Raw genomic sequence first — 23184 nt, forward strand, 5'->3', positions numbered from 1 at the left:
CCGAAGTCTGCAAGCTTCACATCGCCTTGTTCTGACAGCAACACGTTGGCAGCTGAAAGCAAGAGGGACAAAAATATGACATGCAACAAATATCGCCCTTGAAAACACTCAGTGTCCAAATTAACATTTCGCATTTAAAATAGATACAGACAATGCTATGTCTAAAACCACTTTAGTAATATCATTGTTCCCGGCTTCTGACAGTAACATGGTTTCAGCAATTAAAAATCTCCTAATCAGTTTTCTAAAAACCTTTAAAAGTGTTTCTATTTGCATGATAAAGACCCAGGACAGGGAAAGTGCAAGGAGATCTCTGATCAATAGACCCGCACTCATCTTTCTACAAGAACTTATAGAAAAAAGGCGATGGCATGTGCTAGTCTTACCTTTGATATCTCTGTGGATTTTCTTTTCAGAGTGCAGATACTCGAGCCCTTTCAGGATTTCTCTCAGAATTGTGGCAATCTGCGTTTCATCCAGGGCACCTGGTTCCAACTAGATGAACAGATAAATCAGAGGACACGGGCTTAACTTTGGAAGATGGTGCAGATTTTACATAATTTTTCCACATCAGAGAACTGTCATGTCATGTAAATCAAATTGTTTAAGGCAAGATCATCTTCAAATTGGTCATTTACTTTAGTTTGACTTACCAAATCCAGGGCTGATCCTCCACCCAAGTATTCCATAATAATCCATAATTTTGTACCCTGAAAAATAAAGTCAGCAATTCAGTCAGATAGTGTTCAAAGTTGCAGTAGTTATTACAAAGTAAAAATTTATACACAACGTGTCCCCTTTCAAATAAATAAATAAAAATCAGAGTCATTTTATGGAAATCTTTCCTCAGTTTGAAGCTTTAATGAGTCATCAGTCCCATTCACTTCAATTGTTTTGGACAGGTTAAAGGCTGCACAAGCTAAGTTACTGTGTTTAGTGGTACCCCACTGCTGTAGTGGAGGAATGTAAGATTATGACAAATATTAACAAAAATGTTGGTTTAACTAGGTTTTTATTAAATGCTGCATGGCCCAAAACATTATGTTTACTATAGTGGCGAGCAGATACCTGCAGCAACACATTGCAGAAATAGTATTGTAAATGGCTGAAATTGCACTAATTTAGGCAAGAGGCCAGACTAATGTACTTTGTGTTCAGTCTGTTTGAGAAACAGACACTCGTTACATAATATGACAAATGCAGTCAGTTTACAATCAGGATCTGTAATTGTTAACCAACATAACTATCTGTTTATCAACAGACTCCTGACATTTATATTGATAATAATAAATTATATATTAATTATATTTTAACATTTACAATAGGCTGGTTTATCCTTTTCTAGAAGTTGAGGAAACTTTCATTGTTAAAGCAAGCTTTATGTAAGAAAAGAGTACAAAGTATCTTAATCGCCTCCACAAGCTGTGCGTTACATCCACTGCTGCTGCTGCAACTGCTGACTGTTTTGGTAAGTGGGACAAATCAGCTGGACAAACTACAATAACTATCTTCCAGTTGTTTTTAGAAAAAAAACACACATTTTTGTGATGTCCTATCTGGTAGAAATCCTCTGGCACACACTTATTGATGCATTTTCTGTTTCCAGCAGCAGCACCAGCAGTTTTTTTGGAATAAATGAAACTGCCATTAGCAATGATCAATGGTTGCCACCACTGCTGACCAGACAAGAAAGCCTAGACTGTTTTCAACAGAAAAATAGAAAAAGCACTGCTGACACTCCTTGAGTCCTTGGTGATCTCTGGTAAGGGCAGTGTGTTGCGAAATATGTTTGCCAAACTAGAAAACTGTGGAACTTAACATTACCACTTTAAAGTTTTGTAACACATATAATACATAGCACAAATACCATGCTTACATACTACAGACAAATAAGCCTCTAGTCTCGCCTTCAGCCAGCAGCATAACTTGAGCTAATGGGCCAACACTTCACTCCTTACTGCTGTTAAGTACCACAGCATAGTAAATGCTGTTAGAGGCACTCTAAGTACCATCACATGTAGCGTGACTGAAAACCTACTATAGTTACAAAATATGGTTTACAACTAAGTGATGCTGTCACTATAGCCATTACAGATGACCAATACACCGGTCGGAGGCTGGCTTGGGTTATATAAAGAGCAGGCTGTTGTTTTGGATCTCTATTTTAGCACAATCTGACATGAAACAGTGACTGTAATGTTAAAGAGCTGACTTTCAGCTTTAAGAGTGTTTACATTCATACCAGATGAATATCACTTGCCACACTTTGTACGTATACAAAAGCTGATGATTCTTACACAAGCTAAAAGTCAGCACTTTGACCTCATTGTCATTGTTTTATTTCAAATCCAATATGCTGGTGTACAGAGCAAAAAAAAAACAAAAAACATATGTCAATGTCCAAATACTTACAAATAGCACTGTTAAAAGCCCACAAGCTATATACCTTCTGCATTGTTGGCCTAGTTCTGGTTGTTCACCAGCAATCTGTGCAATATTACACAGGCAATACTTATTCCATTGCCCATATGCATTATTTATTGACCTACATAGCTTTCTTGCAGGAACACACTGAATGCATTATGTTGAGCACTTGATGATATTCTTCCCAAGTTGAAAGCTTACCTTGAGATAGGATCCATGATACTTGGTGATAAAGGGACTGTCACACTGGCTGAGAACGGTGATCTCCTGTTGAATGTCTTCTATGTCATCCTCTGCTTCTTCCAGATCAATAATTTTAATGGCCACAACTTTCTGAGTTCGACTGTCGATGCCTTTGAAAACTTCACCAAAAGAGCCTTTCCCTATTCTGTCCAGCTTGGTAAAAAACTCCTCTGGATCAGCTCTGAAATTCTGTGACAGAAGGATGGGGAGGAGAGAGGACAGAGTGCATTTAAGTAACGTAGAACTACATGCAACTGACGAGCTAAATTCTGATTCACCAATACCATAAAACAGGGCCGGCCTGTGGCATAGGCGACATAGGCGGTTACTTAGGGCGCAAAATGTCAGGGGGCGCCATAAGAGAATGTTGTCGACTTGCCTCAATTGAACTCGGCCCAGCTGCTGTGACACCAGCGTACGCTGTGATAGTAATTAAGCGCACCTCGGTGCTTGCGCTGTGAGTCGTTGTGACGAGTCGTTGTGACGAGTCGTGTTGTTGTGTAGAGTTTCAAGATTTAAACATCTAAAATCTGAGGCGCAGTTTGGGACTGTGAGCTACTGACGTTATCGTGTGTGTGGATTTGTGGTGAGTGTTTTCCAATTGGTTTCGGTTTCACATGCAACATGCAGTCTTGTCAAACGGTCTAAAGGGGATAATTCCAGCGGAGCAATAAGTAGGCCTAATGCAGAGCAGAGGGTAGACTTAAAAGATCTTATGAATTCTCATCAAATGATGACGTTAGTCTCTTAATATTACGTCTTTTTTTTCCGACATGTCAGAGAACACAGATGTGGGAGAGATTCTGAATGTGCATAAAGTTTTGAACCAAAGCAGAAAACCTGCTAAAACAATTTATTAAAGTCCAGGAGTTTTTTTTTTACTTTAATTAAAATTAATTTATTTGAGGTGAAAAGGTGCCACATGCACACACCCATGCAAAAGACACAAAAGAGGAGGGAAGACTGAATCATGCCTGCATGTGTGCTGACTCAGCAGGGATTTTATTAAATTAGAAAAGTTGATCTACAGGAGAAATATTGGCTATTTAAAAGCAATAGCTACATAATGTCTGAAAGCCTCACTGCATTATATTCTATACATTTTTTACATTTTGAATTGTCACCTGCTGGGGGAAGTAAAATTACAGGTATTCAAGCTGTTGTCATACAGGGAACCAGTTTGATATACAAGCAACAGCTCATTCTGACAGTGTTCAAATATCTAACAAACTGTGATGGATCGTTATTTTTTTTAAATCAGGGATACACACTCTAGGGGGCAATTAAAGAGCAGATAATCAATCAACTTTCACACTGTGAATTTGATTCACAATATAACTTGTGGATATTCCAACCTCTGCCTCACCTTTAGGGCTGCAAATAATGACTTTTAATTATTGATTAATCACCGTTTCCTTGAGAGCCCATGGTGACATAGGGCTGGACAATATGGCCAAAAATGTTAAAAAGTTTCATATCTTTCAATATGGATAATTATCACGATAAGAAGTTGTTATTTCTTTTGAGTTTAAAAGCTGATTTTTGCTCCTGAGTGAAAGTTGTATAAACCAGACGGTTAGTTGTGGTTTAAACTTTTCTCTGGATCACTTCACAAACCTGAGGTAGAACATTCAAAACAATTATGATAAAATCTTTTTAAATATGTATGAGTAAAATTAAGTAAAATATTTTTTCAGTTCTTTTCATCAACAAAATCTTAATAAAAAAATAAGTCTGATTCAAGTGAATTAAACATTTATTGAATATTTATTGAACATTTGTTATATTGTAATTGAAAAAAATTTTTATTGTTTTATTGTCCAGCCCTATCATGACATCTAAAAATTTCAGACCAGCAGTCCAAAACCCAACAATATTCAGTTTACTTTCATATTAGCAAATTCTCACTTTTGACATGTTTGTAATTTTTGCTTGGGAAATGACTCTAATTAATCAGTTGTCTGAAAAGCTGCCGCTGACTTATCAACTAATCATTTCAGCTCTACTCACAATAGATGTATGTGTATCAGGTAGCAAAATATTTGATATACTTTTAAACCTGGCAGCACCAGACCAAAAGGAGTTATCTTGTGACTGAAAGTTTATGTTTTGATACATTTTGATACATTCGGTTAGTTTTGGTTTGGTTTCACAATGCATTTATGCGACCGCACTGAAGGACTTTACATGACAGACCTGTGTCCTGTCGTCATCATTTATGTGGCCTGCGTCTCCCGATACTTGACAATGATTGGTTTGGAAACAGTTCCGCAAGTAGCTTTAACAAGAATGAATGAATGAATGAATGAGGGGTGAACATTTAATATCATTGCCACTGTATTGTTATTATGGCATTACTACCTGCAGCACCAACTAGCCTATAGCCTACAATCCTCCTCCCCAAGACGCCAGTGGCAGTTTGCTTCTATCATGGCCGTCTATGTCAAAAGATGAGCTGTCACGGGAGATTTATAATTGTGTCCTCATTTCAGCGCATTTCTCAGTGCATTTGTTTGTTTCCGGTTCACACGGTAACCGCCAAACTTCTTGCTTTCACACTAGAAATGAGCCGAACCATGGTTCAGTTTGATCCGGACCGAGACTACCTCTTTTCATCGGACCAAATTTCGTCTGTTTGGGCCGGACCGTGGTCCAGGGAGGTTTCACACCTGCAATTTGGTTTGGATCAAACTGAAAAGTCCAAAAGTCCGGACCAAACGAGGTACACCACACACCCCAAGCTGTGCATTAATAATGTCTCTGGACTATAAACACTAACATTCACTATTTAGTATGTCACACACCCTTAGTTTGTAATGTAAGGGTTCTGTCCTAAATGTGTAGTCTCAAAGCCAGAGCTCAGATGACCCTGATGACATCATCAGGGTTATTTTCTAACACTTCAGAAAACGCAGCAAGAGCCACACAGGACATTACACAACAGCTTCCATTGGGTAAACTAACTATGACAAGTAAACTCATCTTTAAAAAATTGGTGGAGAAGAGAAAATAGCTTAGAGCTTTCTTTTAATCTTATTCTCAACTTTGAATTCTTTTATTTTTTTCCTCCAGTGTTTCATAGGCTCTGTGGCCACCTGGCATTAACATGCGTCTTGGGTGATCCAATCACAAGCGGACAGCTCCATTAATGTCGGTTCACACAATTGTGTATCCACATGCCTCTCGAATGACCACCTGTGATCGGATCTTACTTCCCCCGCTTTACATGCAAATTAACACGTACATCATTTCTGTTTGCAAAGGCCAAATGCATTGTTTTTAACTAGTGGGAGGCAGCAATGCACTTCCCATGCCTAGCCTGCCACAAATGAAAAGAAGAAGTTCGCAAAGACTTTGGTGTGCAAGCACAATCAAAACAAAACAGACTGGCTCAATTTCTTGGGGTTGCATTGTAGAAATGAGCTTCTTGTCTTAGTGTCATTACTACCTCAGCCAATGTTAACCTCATTCTACAGAATGATTCGTTTTATTTTATTTATTCTGTCATACATGCAAGGGTTTATGTATGGTATTGTTGTTGTTGGTTTTTGTGTTGAAAAGTTCACCCAGATGACAGCTGGCATAACCAGTGTTCAGTATGAGATAAATTACACCTTGAATGATCAGGTTCAGTAAAGCAAATACTGATCAGTTATGATATGCCTTGATTGGCCGTTATATTGATTAAGGGTAGGCTTGGGATATCCCTACTTTGCTCTACACAGCTCAGCTGCTTAGGCCAGATGTTATCTGTCCTCTGCTGTTTCTCTAGAATAATCAGGAATGGTATACTAAAAAGAATTACCTTGCCACAAAACCAATACATTTTATCAATTTCTCTCTCAACTGATGCAATGTGAGGGATTCAAGACCAAAAGCCACAGATGACATACAGCAGCACAGAACTTAATCTAACCCAAGACTTTCATTTCATCCTTTGTTGACAAACCAACAGTCCTGTAAAAATGTTCAGCCTGGCATTGACCTCTGCATGTAGACACACTTTTTAACCTTTTCAGATCAACTTTGGTGGCCGCGAATAACTTGAGACAGTGTAATGCAGACATACCTAATGTATGGCTTAATGACCTCCACCACAAAGGCAACACAGAAACTGAAGGACTACACCCGGACGTATTGACTGGACTAAATTGCTTATTTCCCCATGGAGCAACAGGGAGGGAATAATGGTCCTCAAGTTGCCCAGTTCACTTTCAATTCATGCACAGAAATCATTAGCCTGAACATCCTGAGTAGTGTTTGGAATGCAATCCATGGCAAAAATAGTGTACAAATACTGAAAATATACTAAAAGAAAAGTTGTGTTTTTATTAAAGCATCACACTGTATATTATGAAGATAATCTGAAAATGTTAAACGCAATCCATTATATTTTTACATTACCTTTAATAATAAAGAACTAAAGCAATTAAGCCCAAAGCATAATTTACCAGGTAACCCAGCTATAAGACGATGATCTGTTGGCTCACACAGCATATTGCTTTACAGTGCCCCCCCAGAGAATAGTTTCCAGTAAAAGTGCTAATGCATGGTGCTCAAACCTATATGGAAGGGGAGCAGCTGCACTTTGACAAATTGGCAAAGAGGGGGCTGCTGAATTTGATAGCAAAGGGACTTTCCAACAAAGACAAAGAGACTGAGCGGTGCAGAATAAAGCAGAGTAGAAACAACACTACCAAAATACTATCATAACACTGGTGTGGTCAGTCATCCAGGTGAAAATTATAATGTCGAGGCTGACCCCTCTAAAAACAATGGGAAGAACAACACGGGCGCTGCGACCACAGACTACACATGATGGGAATGCACTTGCCATATCCACAGTCAGCAGGTTTACTGCGACAACTAAAGCTGCCTCAACCTCGCTCTAAAAGCATGTGTTTGATGGTCTCCCATCTGCACCACACCAACTGTATAGTCTAGTGTCAGCCACGCACCACACCCTCAGGGTTGAAGCCTCACTGACAGCCTTCCAATTGCTAACACTCCTCTACATAGTAACCTGTAGGCTAGGTCCATGTTTCCCCCTCTACACCTGTATTTACCTTTGTATATGCTTATTAAGCGCATTCATAATTAAACAGTAAGAGTAGTGTTGTGTGCAATCAATGGAATAACGTTGCATGTCTTGGTTTTGTCATCCCAGGAGGTTGTCGTTCTTACATGAACTGTAGTGTGGCCTACTTTATACCAATTCTTCAAACAGGACATGTACCAACTGCCAGATGGCAGTTGGTACATGTAAAAAAAAAAAAATAATACAATGACAAAAATGTCATTCTTTAACAACAGTCAAAAATCTGTTTAGTTTAAATTGTCAATATTTAAGTCAATCAACAAAGCAACTAATTTCTTAGCGAACTAAATATCTTAAGTATTGAAGTGTTGTTGGCAAAATGAGCAATTTGATGTCATTAGTGCTGAAACAATTAGCTGCTTACTTATTTAGTGGATTGTCAAATTATTAAATGACTATTATTTCATATTTAATTAATCATTTAATTCATTAATTATGGAAAAATGCTAAACCCTCTCTGGTTAAAATCTGAGGACTGGCTGCTTTTCTGTTTTCCATCATTGTAAACCAAATATCTTGAAGGTTTCTATTGTTGGCTGAACCAAATTAACAATTTAAAAGGCATCACCTTGGGATTTGGAAAACGCTGATGGAGATGTTTCACTATTTCATGAAACTGGCAGATTATTCGATAATAAAGGTAATCATTAGCAGTAATGACATTACAATTTTCTGACTTTTATTGCACCAAACGCGCAATTGATTGATCGCCATATTAATCAATAATGAAAACTAGCGTAGCTTAGCTTAGCCGCAGCCCTATTCAAACCCAATAGGTTTGATAAGTGGACTGCTCTGTTGTACACTGTTGACTGCTCTGGGCTCATGACATGACACATCACCAACTGAAAGAAGTAAATACACATAGAAAATACTGTATGTGGGGCATCAGTTCAGGTCTTAGAAATTAACAGAGCTGAAACAACTAGTCAGTTGATCAATTAGTTGATAACAGAACAACTAGGCAACTATTTTGACATCCGTTTACCGTCATTTTCAAGCTGAAATGCCCCATATTTGATTTTTCCAGCCGTTTTTTCTTGCCTTAGATTACAATAAGCTGAGTATCTTCTGGCTTTGCACTATTGGTCTAACATTACAATACAACAGTGGAAATGGACAAAATGGCAACTTGGACACGTCGAACTGTGTTCTAGGAAACTTTGATGGGCATTTTAGCCTACAATAAATGCTGTTTATAAATTAAGAGCAAGCTCGGCCAGACTAAAGAGCACATCCAGGATTTGACACCCCGTCAGTCATACAGTGTCTAACACTAACAGCTGTCTTTTTGACAACAAAAAGACAGCTTTCTCACCGGTCACTCACATCACGGTCATACTGGACTTTGGCAAACAGGTGCATTTGTCATTGGAAAGCAAAGGCGATAGTGTTGCAGACAGTTAAAGATGCAGTGTTCACGTAGATAAAGTTATTTAAAGGTAACTGAAGGTAAGAGGAAACATTCGGTAACATGTCGGCTGGCTCTAAACCACACAAACTTGCCTCTGAGAATTAGCTAATAGTACAATAACATATTTTATTTACCTGAACCCCCGGCAGTCCACTCTGAATAGGGGAATGAGCCATGGCGTCAGATCAGAAAGATGACGCCTTTCTTCGTTGTATTTCTGCTGTCCTTATCAGAGGTGTAACGTTACTTTCCTGACTGACCTCTAGTTTGGATGACCTGATCCGTGCTGCAAACACGGTGAGGACAGTTACTGTATCAAACGTAGAGGTCTCTTGATTTCAAAAGAGCTGCCTGACTTGTCGAACTGCCTGCCAGCCTTCTCCTCACTTGCCTTCCGCAGTTAGCGAACGTTAGCTGCGCTAGCTACTTTAGCAGCTAGTTAGCAAACAGTTGGCTGGATTATTATATCTCTGTAGGCCAATGCGGTCTCTCAGCACGCACTTGACAGTCTCCCGGTGATATGATAAAGGTCTGGTTTGAAATAGTCGCACAGGGTAAACGCATGCACAGTGTTATATAGTTGTGTCGCCTGCTTTTCTCTCCTCTCATCACTTTTCTCTGTCGCCCAGCGCCATCTTGGTTAATGTCATTTTCATTTTCCGGAGGACCAATCACAATGAGGAAGAGTAGACCGTGCACATGTCGTCATTCGAAAATCAAAAAGCGTCACAGAAAAGGAAGGAAGTTTACACAGGTGCAACTTTCACACGTTTGTGGTTTGATGGACAGGTAAGAAGAATGCTGAATTAAGTTACCAGCTGGGCAACGCAAGCAGCTCCAGACCCCATGAGCCCCAAAGCACGAAGTTTAGTTTTGGAAACTAGATTTTTTGTGCATTAAATAAAACACTAATGCTCTAAATCAGATCCTTTGCTACAGTGAGAAAAAATTTATTTAGTACTAAAAAGACAGTGGAACATACTTGTTTTGACTAACTGTGAAAGCCTTATATTATCTTTGGTTAAACTTTGAGGTGCATTGTACAAAAAGCAGAACCAGTTCTTGTCATCTCAGATATATTTTAGACCTTTAGACCATTATAAGATGTCACAACAGTAAAAGCACATCTGTAATAATAATACAAAAACGATGGCTTCAGTTTAGCTGCCTCAGTTTCAGGGTCCTGGTATTATTGTTCACTGTCACATTGTCACACTGTCACGGCTTACTGGGACATATCATACACAGAGCAGAACAGAGCCACCCTAAATGTTATTTGTAACACTTTTGCTTTTCCTACAATAAGAAAAGGACTATTAGCAGCATTTCAAAGACACCAAACGATTGTTGTGAGTGATATGGATGACAGTTACATGGTCAGTGGTGCTTTGGCAAAAGATCCCAAGACAAGAATTGTGAATGAAAAACACACAAACAAGATTTATTTGTGCTTACTTGAACATAACTTACACATACATAAAACAAAATAACATCCAATGATATGTTAATAATACATGTTATGGAATAGTAGTATTCATCTGTTGTTGTTTTTGTACTGTAGCTAACATATGAATTTGTTGTACAGAATATAATGTTAGAGAACTTATTGTGGCTTGCTCACAGTAGTTATTTGGGCATTAATATATAAAATATTTAAAACAGACACACACACATACACACACAATATAACAATTCTTCCATGCGTCGATGTTAAACATGGAATATAAATGCATTATGGATATCTAATCTGCTATTCCCAATGTTCATATTTTAGTCTGTCTGGCTGCATCGTCTTCATCATGACTGTTAATTGAGTTTTTCTTGACCATCTTAATCTCTGTTTTCCGTAGCTGGCTTTTATCATCCTCGTCATCTTCATTAACCTTCGCCGTGAACTGGGCCTCAATTTCTGTAGGGTCGATGTAGGTGTAGAAATACGCCATAATGGAAAAGATGATACACACTGCAACCAAAAGCGAGGCAAATAGGATGTACTCTGCCCACTTTGAAAGAGGAGAAGACAGACAGAGGGACACACGTGGCATTAATGCATCATCGTTTCACAAAAATACACACTTCTGACACTGTCCACAAGAAATATTTTGTCACCTTTAGTCTTTGATAATTAGTGTTGAGTTTAATTAGTGGGAGTACGTTTTTTTTTTTTTACCCGTTCGGGAATCTTTGCAAGCTCAGCTACAATCAGTACGATGAAGTTGCCAATAGCAACGGTAAACAACCAGCCTGCTTGCAGCACAGCTTTCATGTTACTAGGTGCCTAGAAGATAAAAAGGGATACAAAATGAACAGAGACAAAAACAAACAAACATTATGTAGATGTACAAAGCCAATCAAATAGCACTGAAATAAGGTGTGTTCAAACTACCTGTGAGTATGAGAACTCCAGACCAGTAACAGAAAACATCACTTCCCCTGCAGTGATGAAGAAGTACTGAGGGATCTGGAGAGCCATGTGAACCGAGTTGGGCTCGATGTCTTCTGCCATTGTAATTAACTCCTGACACTAAAACAAATTAACAGAAATAATTACAGTAGTTCAGTTTAGGGCTGTGTTTCTTAACCAGTGTGACTCAAAATAACGTAGCTGGATGAATTTTGCCAGAGCATACAAATGACTATATTTTTATACATTGCCTATTTGTAAATTAAAGTTTAAGACTGGTTATATTTTTCTAATTGTCAAAGACCAAAACCAGCAATGCATTAATCCAAACTTCCTAACCATGTCTAATGCACTTACCCCAAGCCCATCAGTGCCTTGTTAAAAATGGGTCACAAAAATGTGGTTTAATTTTATATGAAATACTTGACATTATTAAACATCTCAGCACTTCATTAGGTCATTGTGCGGGTTTGACTCAAAATAAACTACATTCTCCATGTTTGTTGTAATAAAGGAACATGCGGACAATGTTATAGATGCGGTCCACTGATGTGTTTTTAGTTTCTGGATAACAATGGAGCTCTATGAGACAGATGAATGTGACATATCAGGCTCTGGCTACTATATTTGGATCAATTCATTGATGGCCTTTTCTGAGGATCCGTTGATATGAACAAAATTACAGAATATCACCAGCCTTATCCTTCAAGGATACATTTTTTTTCCACCTTAAATGTGACTTTTCAGAGATATCCCAACAGAAAGAACATAATACAAGCCATTTATAAATGTCCTTAGATGTAGTTTAATTTTCTGTAAATAATCACAAATAATATTAATTACACACATAAATAAACCTAATATATAATCTGTTACCACTTCCAGCATGATTTTTCCCTAAAAGATTCAACACACGTATGTTGGAATGACATTTAAAACAGCTATATTAAATATATATTATTAATATTAAAAGTCATATGTGAAACTTACGCTTGTTCCAATGACCAAAGTGCTAGGGATAAAGAAGGTGTATGAACTTCCAAATCCAAAGTCCCTGCTGTATTCACATGACTCTGAAACATTCCATATCGTGAAGGTGGCCCTGATCATTAGAAAAGGAAATCAGTTTAATAAACTGTGTTGTTAAAATATGCATAAAATGATGATTCTATTGTAAAAATAGTGAATTAGCCAGGATGGAAAAAATCCTTACTTTCCATTTTTTATCTGGGAGTAGTTAGAATAAAAAAATGGTTTAATCGATCCAAAGTCAGCTGCAGGAGTTGATACGTTCACTTCTGTTTTCAATCCATTTACAAATCTGAAATGGATACACATTGAGCAAAAACAATACAGCCAGAAAAAAAGAACTTTTTACTCTGCAGATAAAGATGAGGGCTGCCACTACATGATTTTCATTATTTTTACCTGATAATTGACTAAAACAATTCATTGATTATCAAAATAGTTAAGTTGGTCCTTGTTAACCATTTCAAAGTCAATTTACCTGATTGCGTTGTTGCCTTGTTCTGGCTTGGACGTCAAATCCTTAGTCTGAGGACATAAGACAATGGACGTTGATTAATTAAACCATTAAAAGGCCTCTTGTGTGTCTTTCATTTAATTATTTTGTGCTTCAAACTCACCAACACCCATTGTGACATTTCATTGACGACTGAGGGAATGAGAAGCGTTTGTCGCTGTCCCTTGGCCAAGGAAATGTTTTTCGTCACTTCAGGGCTGCCTATTGAAACGAGGATGTGTTCTGCTTCAAATGTGAAGAATTGATCACTGGCCTGGAAAATCAATCAATAGTGTTTTGGATTGCATGCAACTGATTTTCACAGCGTTTTAAACTTGTAAGTCCCAGATTTGTAATAGTTTTGTGTTACTGTATGAGTACATACCTGAGCTGCAGAAAGTAAAAAAGGCTCCTTGTCGGGCAGTTTAACTGTCACCGGATCACTGCCCATGTTAAGTAATTTCAGCTGACTCTGGGATGCAGATGGGAAGGTGGGCAGTGTTTTCTGAAAATGAATACAGACCAGAAATGAGTACTTACATTAAAAATATGTGCAGCATAGTTAGCTTTAACTTGAATTGTGAATGAATCACCTGGACTGATGTGTATTTTACAGTATAAAAGGAGAGGAACACAAAAACAGTTTTCTACTTACATCAATTTGAATCTGAACCACACCAGCACAGACAAAAGCTATAGCTGCCATCAACATCCCCACTGTCATTCTTCTCAGAGGTCTGTCGAATTAACATTAAGTTCTGTTACTGATTTGAGAACTTAAACAAGCAAGATATAACATGTAAATTAGTGAGCTTTAGAGGTGCTGGAAGGCAGATTTTGCTACCTTTGGACAGAGCCAGGCGACCTGTTTCCCGTTGGTCCCTGTTTTCAGTCTTTATGTTAAGATAAGCTATTATCTTACTATACAGACATTAAAGTGGTGTCAATATTTTCATCTAACATTCATCAACAAACTGAATAAGTGCATTTTTCATGCAAAAAAGGGGGAATAAGAAATGGAGGGGATTCTGAAATGGATGGAGTTTTCGTAACAAAAACTTTGACAGCAAGTCATCTCAGCATTTGTCAAAGTAAATGTTCTTAAATAATCCTATGAAGCTATTTAATAACCCAGTAAAGGACTGACAGATACTGTATAAGCCCCAAAGCTGCCTCACTGAGTTCCAGCTGTACTTACGTAAAGTTCAGTCCACATTTTGTGATCAGAGGGTAGATAACGCTGTCCATGATAGGCACTAGAGTCAGGATCAGGATGGGGTTGACAGTCTTTCAAAAACATAAATTGCACAGTGAGAATTTTCTCAGATAAAGTGTAGTACATCAGTCCAAGCAAGCATGATGCAATTCTTTTAACTTACTTGCATCTGATCAGGCTGTATAACAAGTAGACCCTGCAGGCACAAAGACATTACATGAGCACATTGCTTTAGTTAATTAAAATATATTTATTAGTTGGTTTTTATACCCAAACCTACAAAGTTTCCATCCATGGTAGTGGCTTGCAGAGTCCATCTGGAACCCTTTAATAGAGATACAGAGTTTATCATTAATTCCACTGCCAACAATTAAAGTTGCCCTGAGAAAAAAGAGAGTAACTTTACAATACCTTTTGGTCAAATAGGGTCCAGAACATCGGCAGTGGGATGTATAAGAAGAGGACCTTCAGCACCATTTTAATTTGAGCAATGAGGAGTTTCTTCAACACAGACAGACATAAAATGATCTGCTGTTATTCCACTGACAAAAGAGCTTGTTAAAAAGTTTATAGAATAAAATAAAGCAAAACTTACATCGTATTTTTCATCTGCCCAGTCCATCCAGTGCTGCCTCTTTGGGAATTTCTTGCTTCTGTGCTTGTAACGGTTTTTAATGGCAAACTTAATGACAGAAGAGCACAGTGAAGGAGAAATATGTTTTTAGAAACACCTAGAAAAACTACTAATTACACATGAATGCAGAATGTGTTGATGTGAATGGTGTAAACAAGACTCACCCCAATACATTTACACACATCCAGCATGATGTTTCCCTGTGGTTCAGCTTTGTAGTACATGCCACTTCCAACGATAAACACCACTGTTAGGGACATCACAGGCACAACATCCTTATCAGTACACGCTATATGTACCAGACGTTTACATCTCTGCTTTATACAATCACAGTCTCCAAATAGTTTAGACATACCAAGTGCAATCATCATTAGTGCTGCAGGGACACCGAAGGCCAGAGAATAACACTTCTGCTTACTGTAGATGCCACAGTCCTGAGCTGCAGATGGAGACAAACGACTGTGATGAAAGTATAATTTAAATTTCACTCATACTCAAGGACTGTTATTAGTTATTATCACCTGCACTGTTTATGTTTATGGCACTGTTCACCAGAAACTTTATAGCCTACTCATATCTACCTCTCAGGATTGGAGTGATAATGGTTGACAGGAGACTCCCACCATTGATGCACAGGTAGAACACAGAGAAGAATGTTCTCCTTTGCTTTTCCTGTGCAGAGAAATACGCCACTGACATTTTATCATGTGTTGCATGCAATGCTGAATATGATCTTTAACTCTTTTCTGAAGTGATTCATTTATTAATTTCTTTTGCAAGGCTAGTAACATGGCTCTTGGGATGGTATTGTCAGTGACAGGAAATAACGAAAGCGAGAGGAAAGATGACAAGCAAGAAAATACTGGAACTTAAGATGTTGCAATTACATGTTCAACGCCATGTCACCGGCAGAGGTTAAACACTAGAGGAGAATCATTAAGACTAAGGTAGGAGCAGAAGTTAGGTAATGTTCTAACCTGACGCTCACTAAATTGGTCTCCACCAAAGGCAGCGACACAAGGTTTGATGCCGCCAGTGCCCAGAGCGATGAGGAAGAGACCCACCATGGACAACGCACTGAATGTGAAGAGGAACGTGCATGAGCAAAGAGTACTGCAAACATATGTGATGCTTAACGTATAACTGCCTGCCAAAAGCCCACATCCTGGAGTCTGACTCAATTATTTCTGTCGTAGAATGGAAACCCACACATGAAAGGTCATGTTGTTTGGTGTCCCGTCTCTGTCCGGGTCAGTGATGTCATGGATTGCACTGACTGCCATAGCAATCTGGCCAATCGCATAGACAATGGACAAGTAGATGATAGTCCTGTAAGGGGAAGAGGGAAAGACAACACTGTAAAATACTCCATTAAGTTCTGCATTCAAAAGTCTACTTGAGTAAAAATACACAAGAGTTGTAAAATGTATTTAAAGTGTCAAAAGTAGAAGGACTAATTCTGCAGAAAGCAGACCTCATGATATTGTATTATATATTTCATTATTATATTGTTAATACTGATGCTTCAGTGTAAGTAGACTTTTACCGTTGTAGCTGGTTGTTTAAATATTTTGTTTACAGTTAAGTATTTTAGTCCAGTGGTTCCCAACCCAAGGTTTTGGCCCCCACAAGTAGGTCACACAATAAATCGGGGGGATACTAGATGATAGAATTTTTTCTAATATTTGCTTTTTTGGGGGTTGAACTATAATTTTACCTCTGTAGGCTAGATGTGAAATCACTATGTGGTGGAAAAGATAAAAGCTCGATGGCATCTGAAACATGACAAGGAGCCACAAGTAGACACTGCTTTTTTGTAAGGAATCACAAGCTGAAAAGGTTGGGAACCAGTGGTTTAATCTTTAACAATGAATGTGTTTTATAATACATTTTTTAATGTAAATGTATCGAGTTGTATCTGTCTATGTATCTGTTTAATAAATGTAGTGGAATAAATAGTGCTACATATTCCCTCTGAAATGTTGTGTAGTAGAAGTATAAAGTATCAGAAAATGGATATAGTATCCCAGAAATGTACTTTAATACAATACCATCCATGAGAGACCCTCTACTTGCATATGTTTAACGACAAAATAAATAAATTAATGGAAGTTGAGGCAGCCACTCACTTAAACTTTCCCAGCCAAGAGTCAGCCACAATGGCCCCAAGAATAGGGGTCAGGTAGCAGAGAGCCACAAACGTGTGATAAATGGAGGTGGCCAAGTCATCGTCCCAACGCAAGAAGTACTTAAAGTACAGGACCAGGACAGCTGTGGACAGGCAGGGAAAACATGTACGCTTCGTCTTATTTTACAATATCAATCTGATTATCAGCTCTGAAATGTTTAGTCACATATCCAACAAGTCCACATTAAAAACAAAATGTATTGCCCATGCTCCCTATCGGCAGGATGACGTAAATTGGGTTCCTTCCAAAACTGTTAAAAATCAATGTTGAAAAATAAATCACTTTTATGGAAGCTTCGTTGTAATGGTTAAAAAATGATCCTGTGGTTGAGGTTCTGGAATAAAGTATTCTCACCTCGCATGCCATAGTAGGAGAACCTCTCGCAGAACTCATTCACAACAATGAAGAAGATGCTGAGCGGGTAGCCACACACCTCTTTGCTCTAATGGATAAAAGAAACAGCAGCATAGTGTACAGCAGTGGTACAAGTCCTGCATTCAAAATGTTCAAAAAGTAAATGTACAGAAGTGTGGGTAACAAAATGTATCAGTGTTATATTATATTTTTGGATCATCATTATTTATTATTAAGCAGTAACTTATTGTTGTAGCTGGTCGAGTTGGAGCTCATTTTAATCTGTAACATTGCATTATATTTTATAAACTGATCATATTTGTGTGTGCAAAGATTTAATCTGAAAACTAACTATAGCAGTGAAATAAATGCAATGGAATTTTTATTCCACAATTCCATTTTAGTGGAATTGTGAAGTAACATAAATGTAAATACTCGAGTAAAACACAAGCACTTAAAAAATATGGCGTAAGTAGTGCTTGGTATTCAGTGACTTATAGCAGTAATACAGTAAATACTTTACCGTCCCTCTGCTCTTCTTCCCTTTCTTGGGATCCTCGTTATCTGCACACAAGATAAAAAAAAGAGAGACGTACAATAGCCTTTTAACTGCCTCCATGTTCTTATATTTGAAAAAACATATCTTTCAGTGTTTCACTATGGAATTAAGAAACAATACAGCAGCTTTTAAAACTTAGTTTGTTCTGACTTGTCCCTCATATAAAGTTTTGTGTAAATGAACAAAAACACACAAAAAAAAAGGATACTCACCTTTCATGATGTTTGAGTGAAGGTGCTGCCTGCTTTCCACTGCAGTTTGATGTTCCTATGAACTTCTTGGAGGGAGCAGTCGATAATTTATCTTTCACTGTTCACTAGTGGGAGTGTTTTGATAATATTGCTTCTTATTAGCCCTTGATCTGTCTTCCACACTGCTGACTATGTTGCTTTTATGATGGGTGGGAACACTAGATATAAGCGATATGGAGTCAGCTATGTTCAGTCCCTGATTCCTCATGAAATGTATTAATTCCCAAGAACTCCACAACTCAACCAAATCTAGGAATAAAAGCAAGAATAAACTTGAATAAATGTGGAAATAAAGAAGGATTCACGAGTACAAATGCAAAGAAATAAGTGAATTTTATTTAAAAGAAAAGCCTTAAGGAACATCTCTGTTTACAGCAGAACAGTGACTTTTGTTAAATAAAAAAAACAACATTGCTGCCCCAAATATAAAACAAGTTCTTGAACATTTCAACGAACACTAAAATGGTAAAAGTTTCATATTACTTCCACAGTAGGCATAGTGTCTGGTTCCACACCTCATCGCTTTGGCAAGAAGGTGAACATCATCTTTACAGTGTATGAGCGCCAACAGCAAGATACTTTGCAAATATTGCACACTCTCCTTCTTTATATACATTAATAAACAATTTGGATTATACTTTTTGTATGCAACAGCTTTAAATATTTCAGAACACTCCCATTCTAAGACATTGAAGTGATTTAAGGTTGAATGCTAACACAAGAAATTGGAGGCCCTTTTGCAAATTTGCATTTTTGTAGAAATATAACTTCATGTACAAGGATGCAGTCAATGTATGCAGTATATACTGTTCATCAAGACATCAAAACAGTGGCTTATAAAAGTGGAACACTGTACATACAAAAACACAATGTGAAACATTATCAAAATAAACAAAAATGACAAGCTGTTGGGAGGGTGGTGGGTGTATGACATGACATGCATATTAAAGATCCCAACAGGAATGTCTCCATGTAAATCATTGACCAGTCCTTTTTTAGGTAGAAACAGGTGAGGGAGTACACAGGTTGTCTCTCATCACAAATTATGCTACAAAGCAGGAAGAAAGTCTGTCGTCTCTCCCGTGCGATCCACTCTCTTGTGGCTCAGGTCTCAGGCTTCACCTCAATAATGTCAAATTTAAATTGGCCACATCCAACACAGTTACCATGCCGTGTGTATACATTAAATAGGTCCAGTGCCTTGGTCATGGTTCACTATGAAAGGTGAGAGGTAGGTAGCCAGAGTTGCCTGTGCTTTTGTCTGACTGAAGAGAAGCAGGATCGGGTTTAGATGCGACGACTTGCCATCACTGGCATGCCTGGCTGACAGGTATAGAGGGTGCTGGGTTCAAGGCTAACCCAGTCATAGCATCACACCACAGAGGAAGAGCTGGGAATGCCCTGGATGATGGCACTGGTTGGCGTGCCGCTGATGGCGTTAAAAATGTGCAGTGAGTCAGGAAGAACGCTCTTCATGCCATCTTCCACGGGACTGATCTGGAAGAAAGGAAGAATGAGATATTCACAAATATTTATTTGATTGATACCACTCAGACGCCTGTAGGGTTAATATGAAGCTACAGCTGGCAGCTGGTTAGCTTAGCATAAAATTTGGAAACAGGGCGAAACAGATAGCCTCGCTCTGTCTGGCCAATAGCTGTTTTTCAGCTTCAGGTTTTGTGTGTATTAAACAAACATAATATAACATGTTAATTATTGAGCTTTAGAGGTGCTAGTAGTTAGATTTTGTTACATTTAGAGAGAGCCAGGCTAACTGTTTCTAGTCTTTGTGCTAAACTAAACTGACCAGTGGCTGGCTGTAACCACAGAAATGACAGTTGTATCAGTCTTCACCAGAAAGCAAACTATTCCTTTAAGGTGCAGTCCCACCACCCCTTTCATGATGATTAATATATGCAGAAAACTGAAAAAAAGAGTAAAAAATAAACAATCCATGTAACATCGAGAGAAAATAATTAAAAATATGAGACATTTGTGTATGTATGCACAAAAACAAATGCAAATGCATGCACACACGTTCAGATGCATGCACATACATACAGATACTGCTCACACACACACACAAATGTATATAGATATACATGCATACATACATACATACATACATACATACATACATACTGTACACACACATGCAGAAAAAATACAATCCAAAAGAGGTCTATAAGTGACTGTTGCTCTAGCCAGCTGCTGTATCAGAAGTGTCCATAGTAGAGGGAGATTAGGTGGGTTTTGAGAGTTTTGAAATATCAGAAGTAGAGCTGAAATGATGAGACGATTAATCTATCGACATAGAATTAATCAGTGACTATTTTGATAAGCGATTAATCGTTTAACCTTGTGGGTTTTCATCCAAAAATGCCCAAGATTTAATGGCTCCAGCCTCTCTATGTGTGCAATTGCTGCTTTCCCTCATCGTATATTATAGTAAATTGCATAGCTTTGGTTTTTGGACAAAACACATTTGAAGATGTCACCTGGGGAAATTGTAATGGACATTTTCAGATGTTTTACAAACCCAACAAATTAATCAAGAGTATAATCAGCAGATTGGTTGTAGCTTTGTTAGTTGTAGCCTTAATCAGGAGGTTTACCCGGCCTGATGGACAGCGGATGTGAATGTCCAGTGTTTGAAATAACTTTATGTGTACTTGATTTCCTATTTACTGCACGGATGTAAAGATGTAAAGAAGGCCTGGCTGTGATCTGATCAGACACATTTGTCGTTAGAAGTTGTCTTTTTTTTTGTAACATTAGGCCTTGGATTAAGATTAGAGAATAGAGTACAAGTGTGTACTGAGGTTTATGTTTCAGCTAATCACAAAATAAGACATTGATCTAAAAATTATGTTTATATGACAATCACAAGACAGAGATGGGTCAAGAAGTACTGTAACATCAGGATTTCTAATGGTTTGACGATGCAAAATCCTACAGCAATCAAAATTTAGACTAATATCTGAGAACAAATGCTTGTGTCTGGCTGGACCAACAATTAACAACTCAGTCTTTATTGCATACTGCTGCTTCTTGCATTACCATCCAATCTGCTCATGTCAGCACAAGGGAAAAACAAAGAACGGTGTTATCAAAGAGTTGTAAATCACATAATCAAACACTTAATGAATGACACTCTGTTAACTTCACTTGCCAAGACCCGCCTCAGAGGCAGATTCCAGGTAACAAGAGTAATGCAGAAAGTAATTACACTAATATGTTAGTTACTGATACTTACTTGCTCATGCATGATGATGGACAGCTCTCTGGCTAGGTCTCTATAGTTGGCTTTCATCTCATCGTGATACTCCTGTTGGTCCTCTTTGATCAGTCGCTCATTAATGCCTAAGCCATGGCCACATGCCTCCACAAAATGCCTGCTCCAAAAAAAGTGTTAAGATGTGTTAAAGAAAAATGACACAAAGTAGTAACACCTGATCAAGATTTGCACCCACATTATAAGGTATTGACATCTTATCTCACCTGAAGACCTCTTTCAACTGTTTAACCTTGTTATCAGGATACTTCTTGGCGCTCGTATCGTCCAGAAAGGCTCGAGCATATGCAAGAGGTCCTGCATTTACCTGAGGGAGGATGTGGGAGCCATGTCATTTCTTTTCAAGATCACTTTATTAAGTAGGTCCAGTGTGTGTGTTTGTGTGTATTCACACTATGTTGACAAAATTCAAAGCAGGCACCTGGACACTTATGCTGCCCTGCAGTTTGAGCTGCAGACGGATCATGTCCACCTCACTGGAGGAGCAGAGCTGTTTGATCTCGGCCACCTTCTTGCTCATCTCATCGATGGCCACCTCGATGGGGCTCAGATCAGTGTGGTGTTGATACATCACTGCAATTCGTTTCTTTACGTAGGGGAAACAATGTGTAGCTGGGGGACACAAAACCAGTGTTGGGGGGTGAACTGCTTGCTTCTTTATAAATCTTTTCTTCTTGCATGTGACTTTTTGAGTTTTACAGCTCAGGTTCCACGCATATGTGTTCTCTCAGATAATAAAGATAAGAATATAAGGTTGAACTTTTGGATCTTTTGCACCATAAAACAATATAACTGTGATTAGGTTTAGGAAAGGTCCTTGACTAACAGCTGACTGTTTAGAATCTAATCAAGATCTTGCATTCATGCACAGGACCTCTGAGTAATGTAATGCCTCAACAACTGATAACCCACGTGACAGCCTTCCACAGTGTGTATTTGAATGTGTCAGATGTGTCAATATACAGACAATGGGAAGGGGTCGTCTATCGTGTGGGAGCAAAATGTGGGGGAAAAAGGACCTCCCCTCCCTTTTTAGATCATTTAATTCAGAAGACACCAACATCTTGTTTGTTTTCATCTATATTTCATTACATAATGCTATCTTAAAGGGGAAATACACAGATTTTACACAACATGAAGATCAGTTTATAGGTAATGAGGACAACTACTCAGCCTGTGATAGCAGCTGCATAATGCATTTTGAGGCTCTGAAAAAAGTTTTCAGTTTTATGGAATTGCAGTATCCCTTGAAACAGCTTATCATGTGTGCTACTACCACATACAGTATCTAGGGTTACCTACTGGTTAGTATAGTCCTGCGTTTGCACTGCTCCTCCACCCCGCCTTGCTTTTTGCCTGATATGGTAAAAGGCATCTCAAACACAAAGCGACGGATGTTGTGGCTCTTCTCGAAGTCCGTCTTCCTGTCCACCAGCTCCTTCTCCTCCAGGTAAGGGGTCACATGTGTCACTTGGATATACGCATACTTAGAGTCCAGGTCTTTGGGGTTAATCTGCAGAGAATAGATGCCATTACAACAGATCAGCACCATGTTTTTTAAATCTGAAGAAAAAAAATAAA

The 23184-nt window shown here is 38.3% G+C and overlaps 3 protein-coding genes across 3 annotated transcripts in view; all 3 read right to left on the minus strand.

The window, feature by feature from the left end:
- The window catches only part of LOC123974138 (serine/threonine-protein kinase 24-like), an 18600-nt gene extending 8764 nt beyond the window's left edge, over nt 1-9836 (minus strand). The window contains exons 1-4 of the mRNA XM_046054586.1: nt 9314-9836; nt 2626-2856; nt 654-710; nt 387-495 (exon numbers count right to left, since the gene is read on the minus strand). Of these exons, the coding sequence (XP_045910542.1) occupies nt 387-495; nt 654-710; nt 2626-2856; nt 9314-9355 (439 nt within the window). The 5' untranslated portion in view covers nt 9356-9836. The remainder of the gene's footprint in view (nt 1-386; nt 496-653; nt 711-2625; nt 2857-9313) is intronic.
- Nucleotides 9837-10688: 852 nt separating this feature from the next.
- Nucleotides 10689-17520, minus strand: LOC123973613 (solute carrier family 15 member 1-like). The gene is made up of 21 exons (XM_046053793.1): nt 17499-17520; nt 17085-17226; nt 16165-16284; nt 15933-16032; nt 15537-15627; nt 15311-15394; nt 15120-15202; nt 14917-15003; nt 14733-14822; nt 14602-14646; nt 14485-14517; nt 14304-14392; nt 13761-13842; nt 13491-13610; nt 13230-13379; nt 13091-13137; nt 12797-12904; nt 12574-12685; nt 11566-11703; nt 11350-11457; nt 10689-11182 (listed from the first exon to the last, which is right to left on the minus strand). The coding sequence occupies exons 1-21, from the start codon at nt 17503-17505 to the stop codon at nt 10943-10945; spliced, it is 2076 nt and encodes a 691-aa protein (XP_045909749.1). The 5' UTR covers nt 17506-17520; the 3' UTR covers nt 10689-10942.
- Nucleotides 17521-18622: 1102 nt separating this feature from the next.
- The window catches only part of LOC123973253 (dedicator of cytokinesis protein 9-like), a 53893-nt gene continuing 49331 nt past the window's right edge, over nt 18623-23184 (minus strand). The window contains exons 52-53 of the mRNA XM_046053112.1: nt 21565-21703; nt 18623-19805 (exon numbers count right to left, since the gene is read on the minus strand). Coding sequence (XP_045909068.1) covers nt 19680-19805; nt 21565-21703 — 265 coding nt within the window. The 3' untranslated portion in view covers nt 18623-19679. The remainder of the gene's footprint in view (nt 19806-21564; nt 21704-23184) is intronic.

This window comes from Micropterus dolomieu, linkage group LG07, assembly GCF_021292245.1.
Source record: "Micropterus dolomieu isolate WLL.071019.BEF.003 ecotype Adirondacks linkage group LG07, ASM2129224v1, whole genome shotgun sequence".
Classification (NCBI taxonomy): Eukaryota; Metazoa; Chordata; class Actinopteri; order Centrarchiformes; family Centrarchidae; genus Micropterus; species Micropterus dolomieu.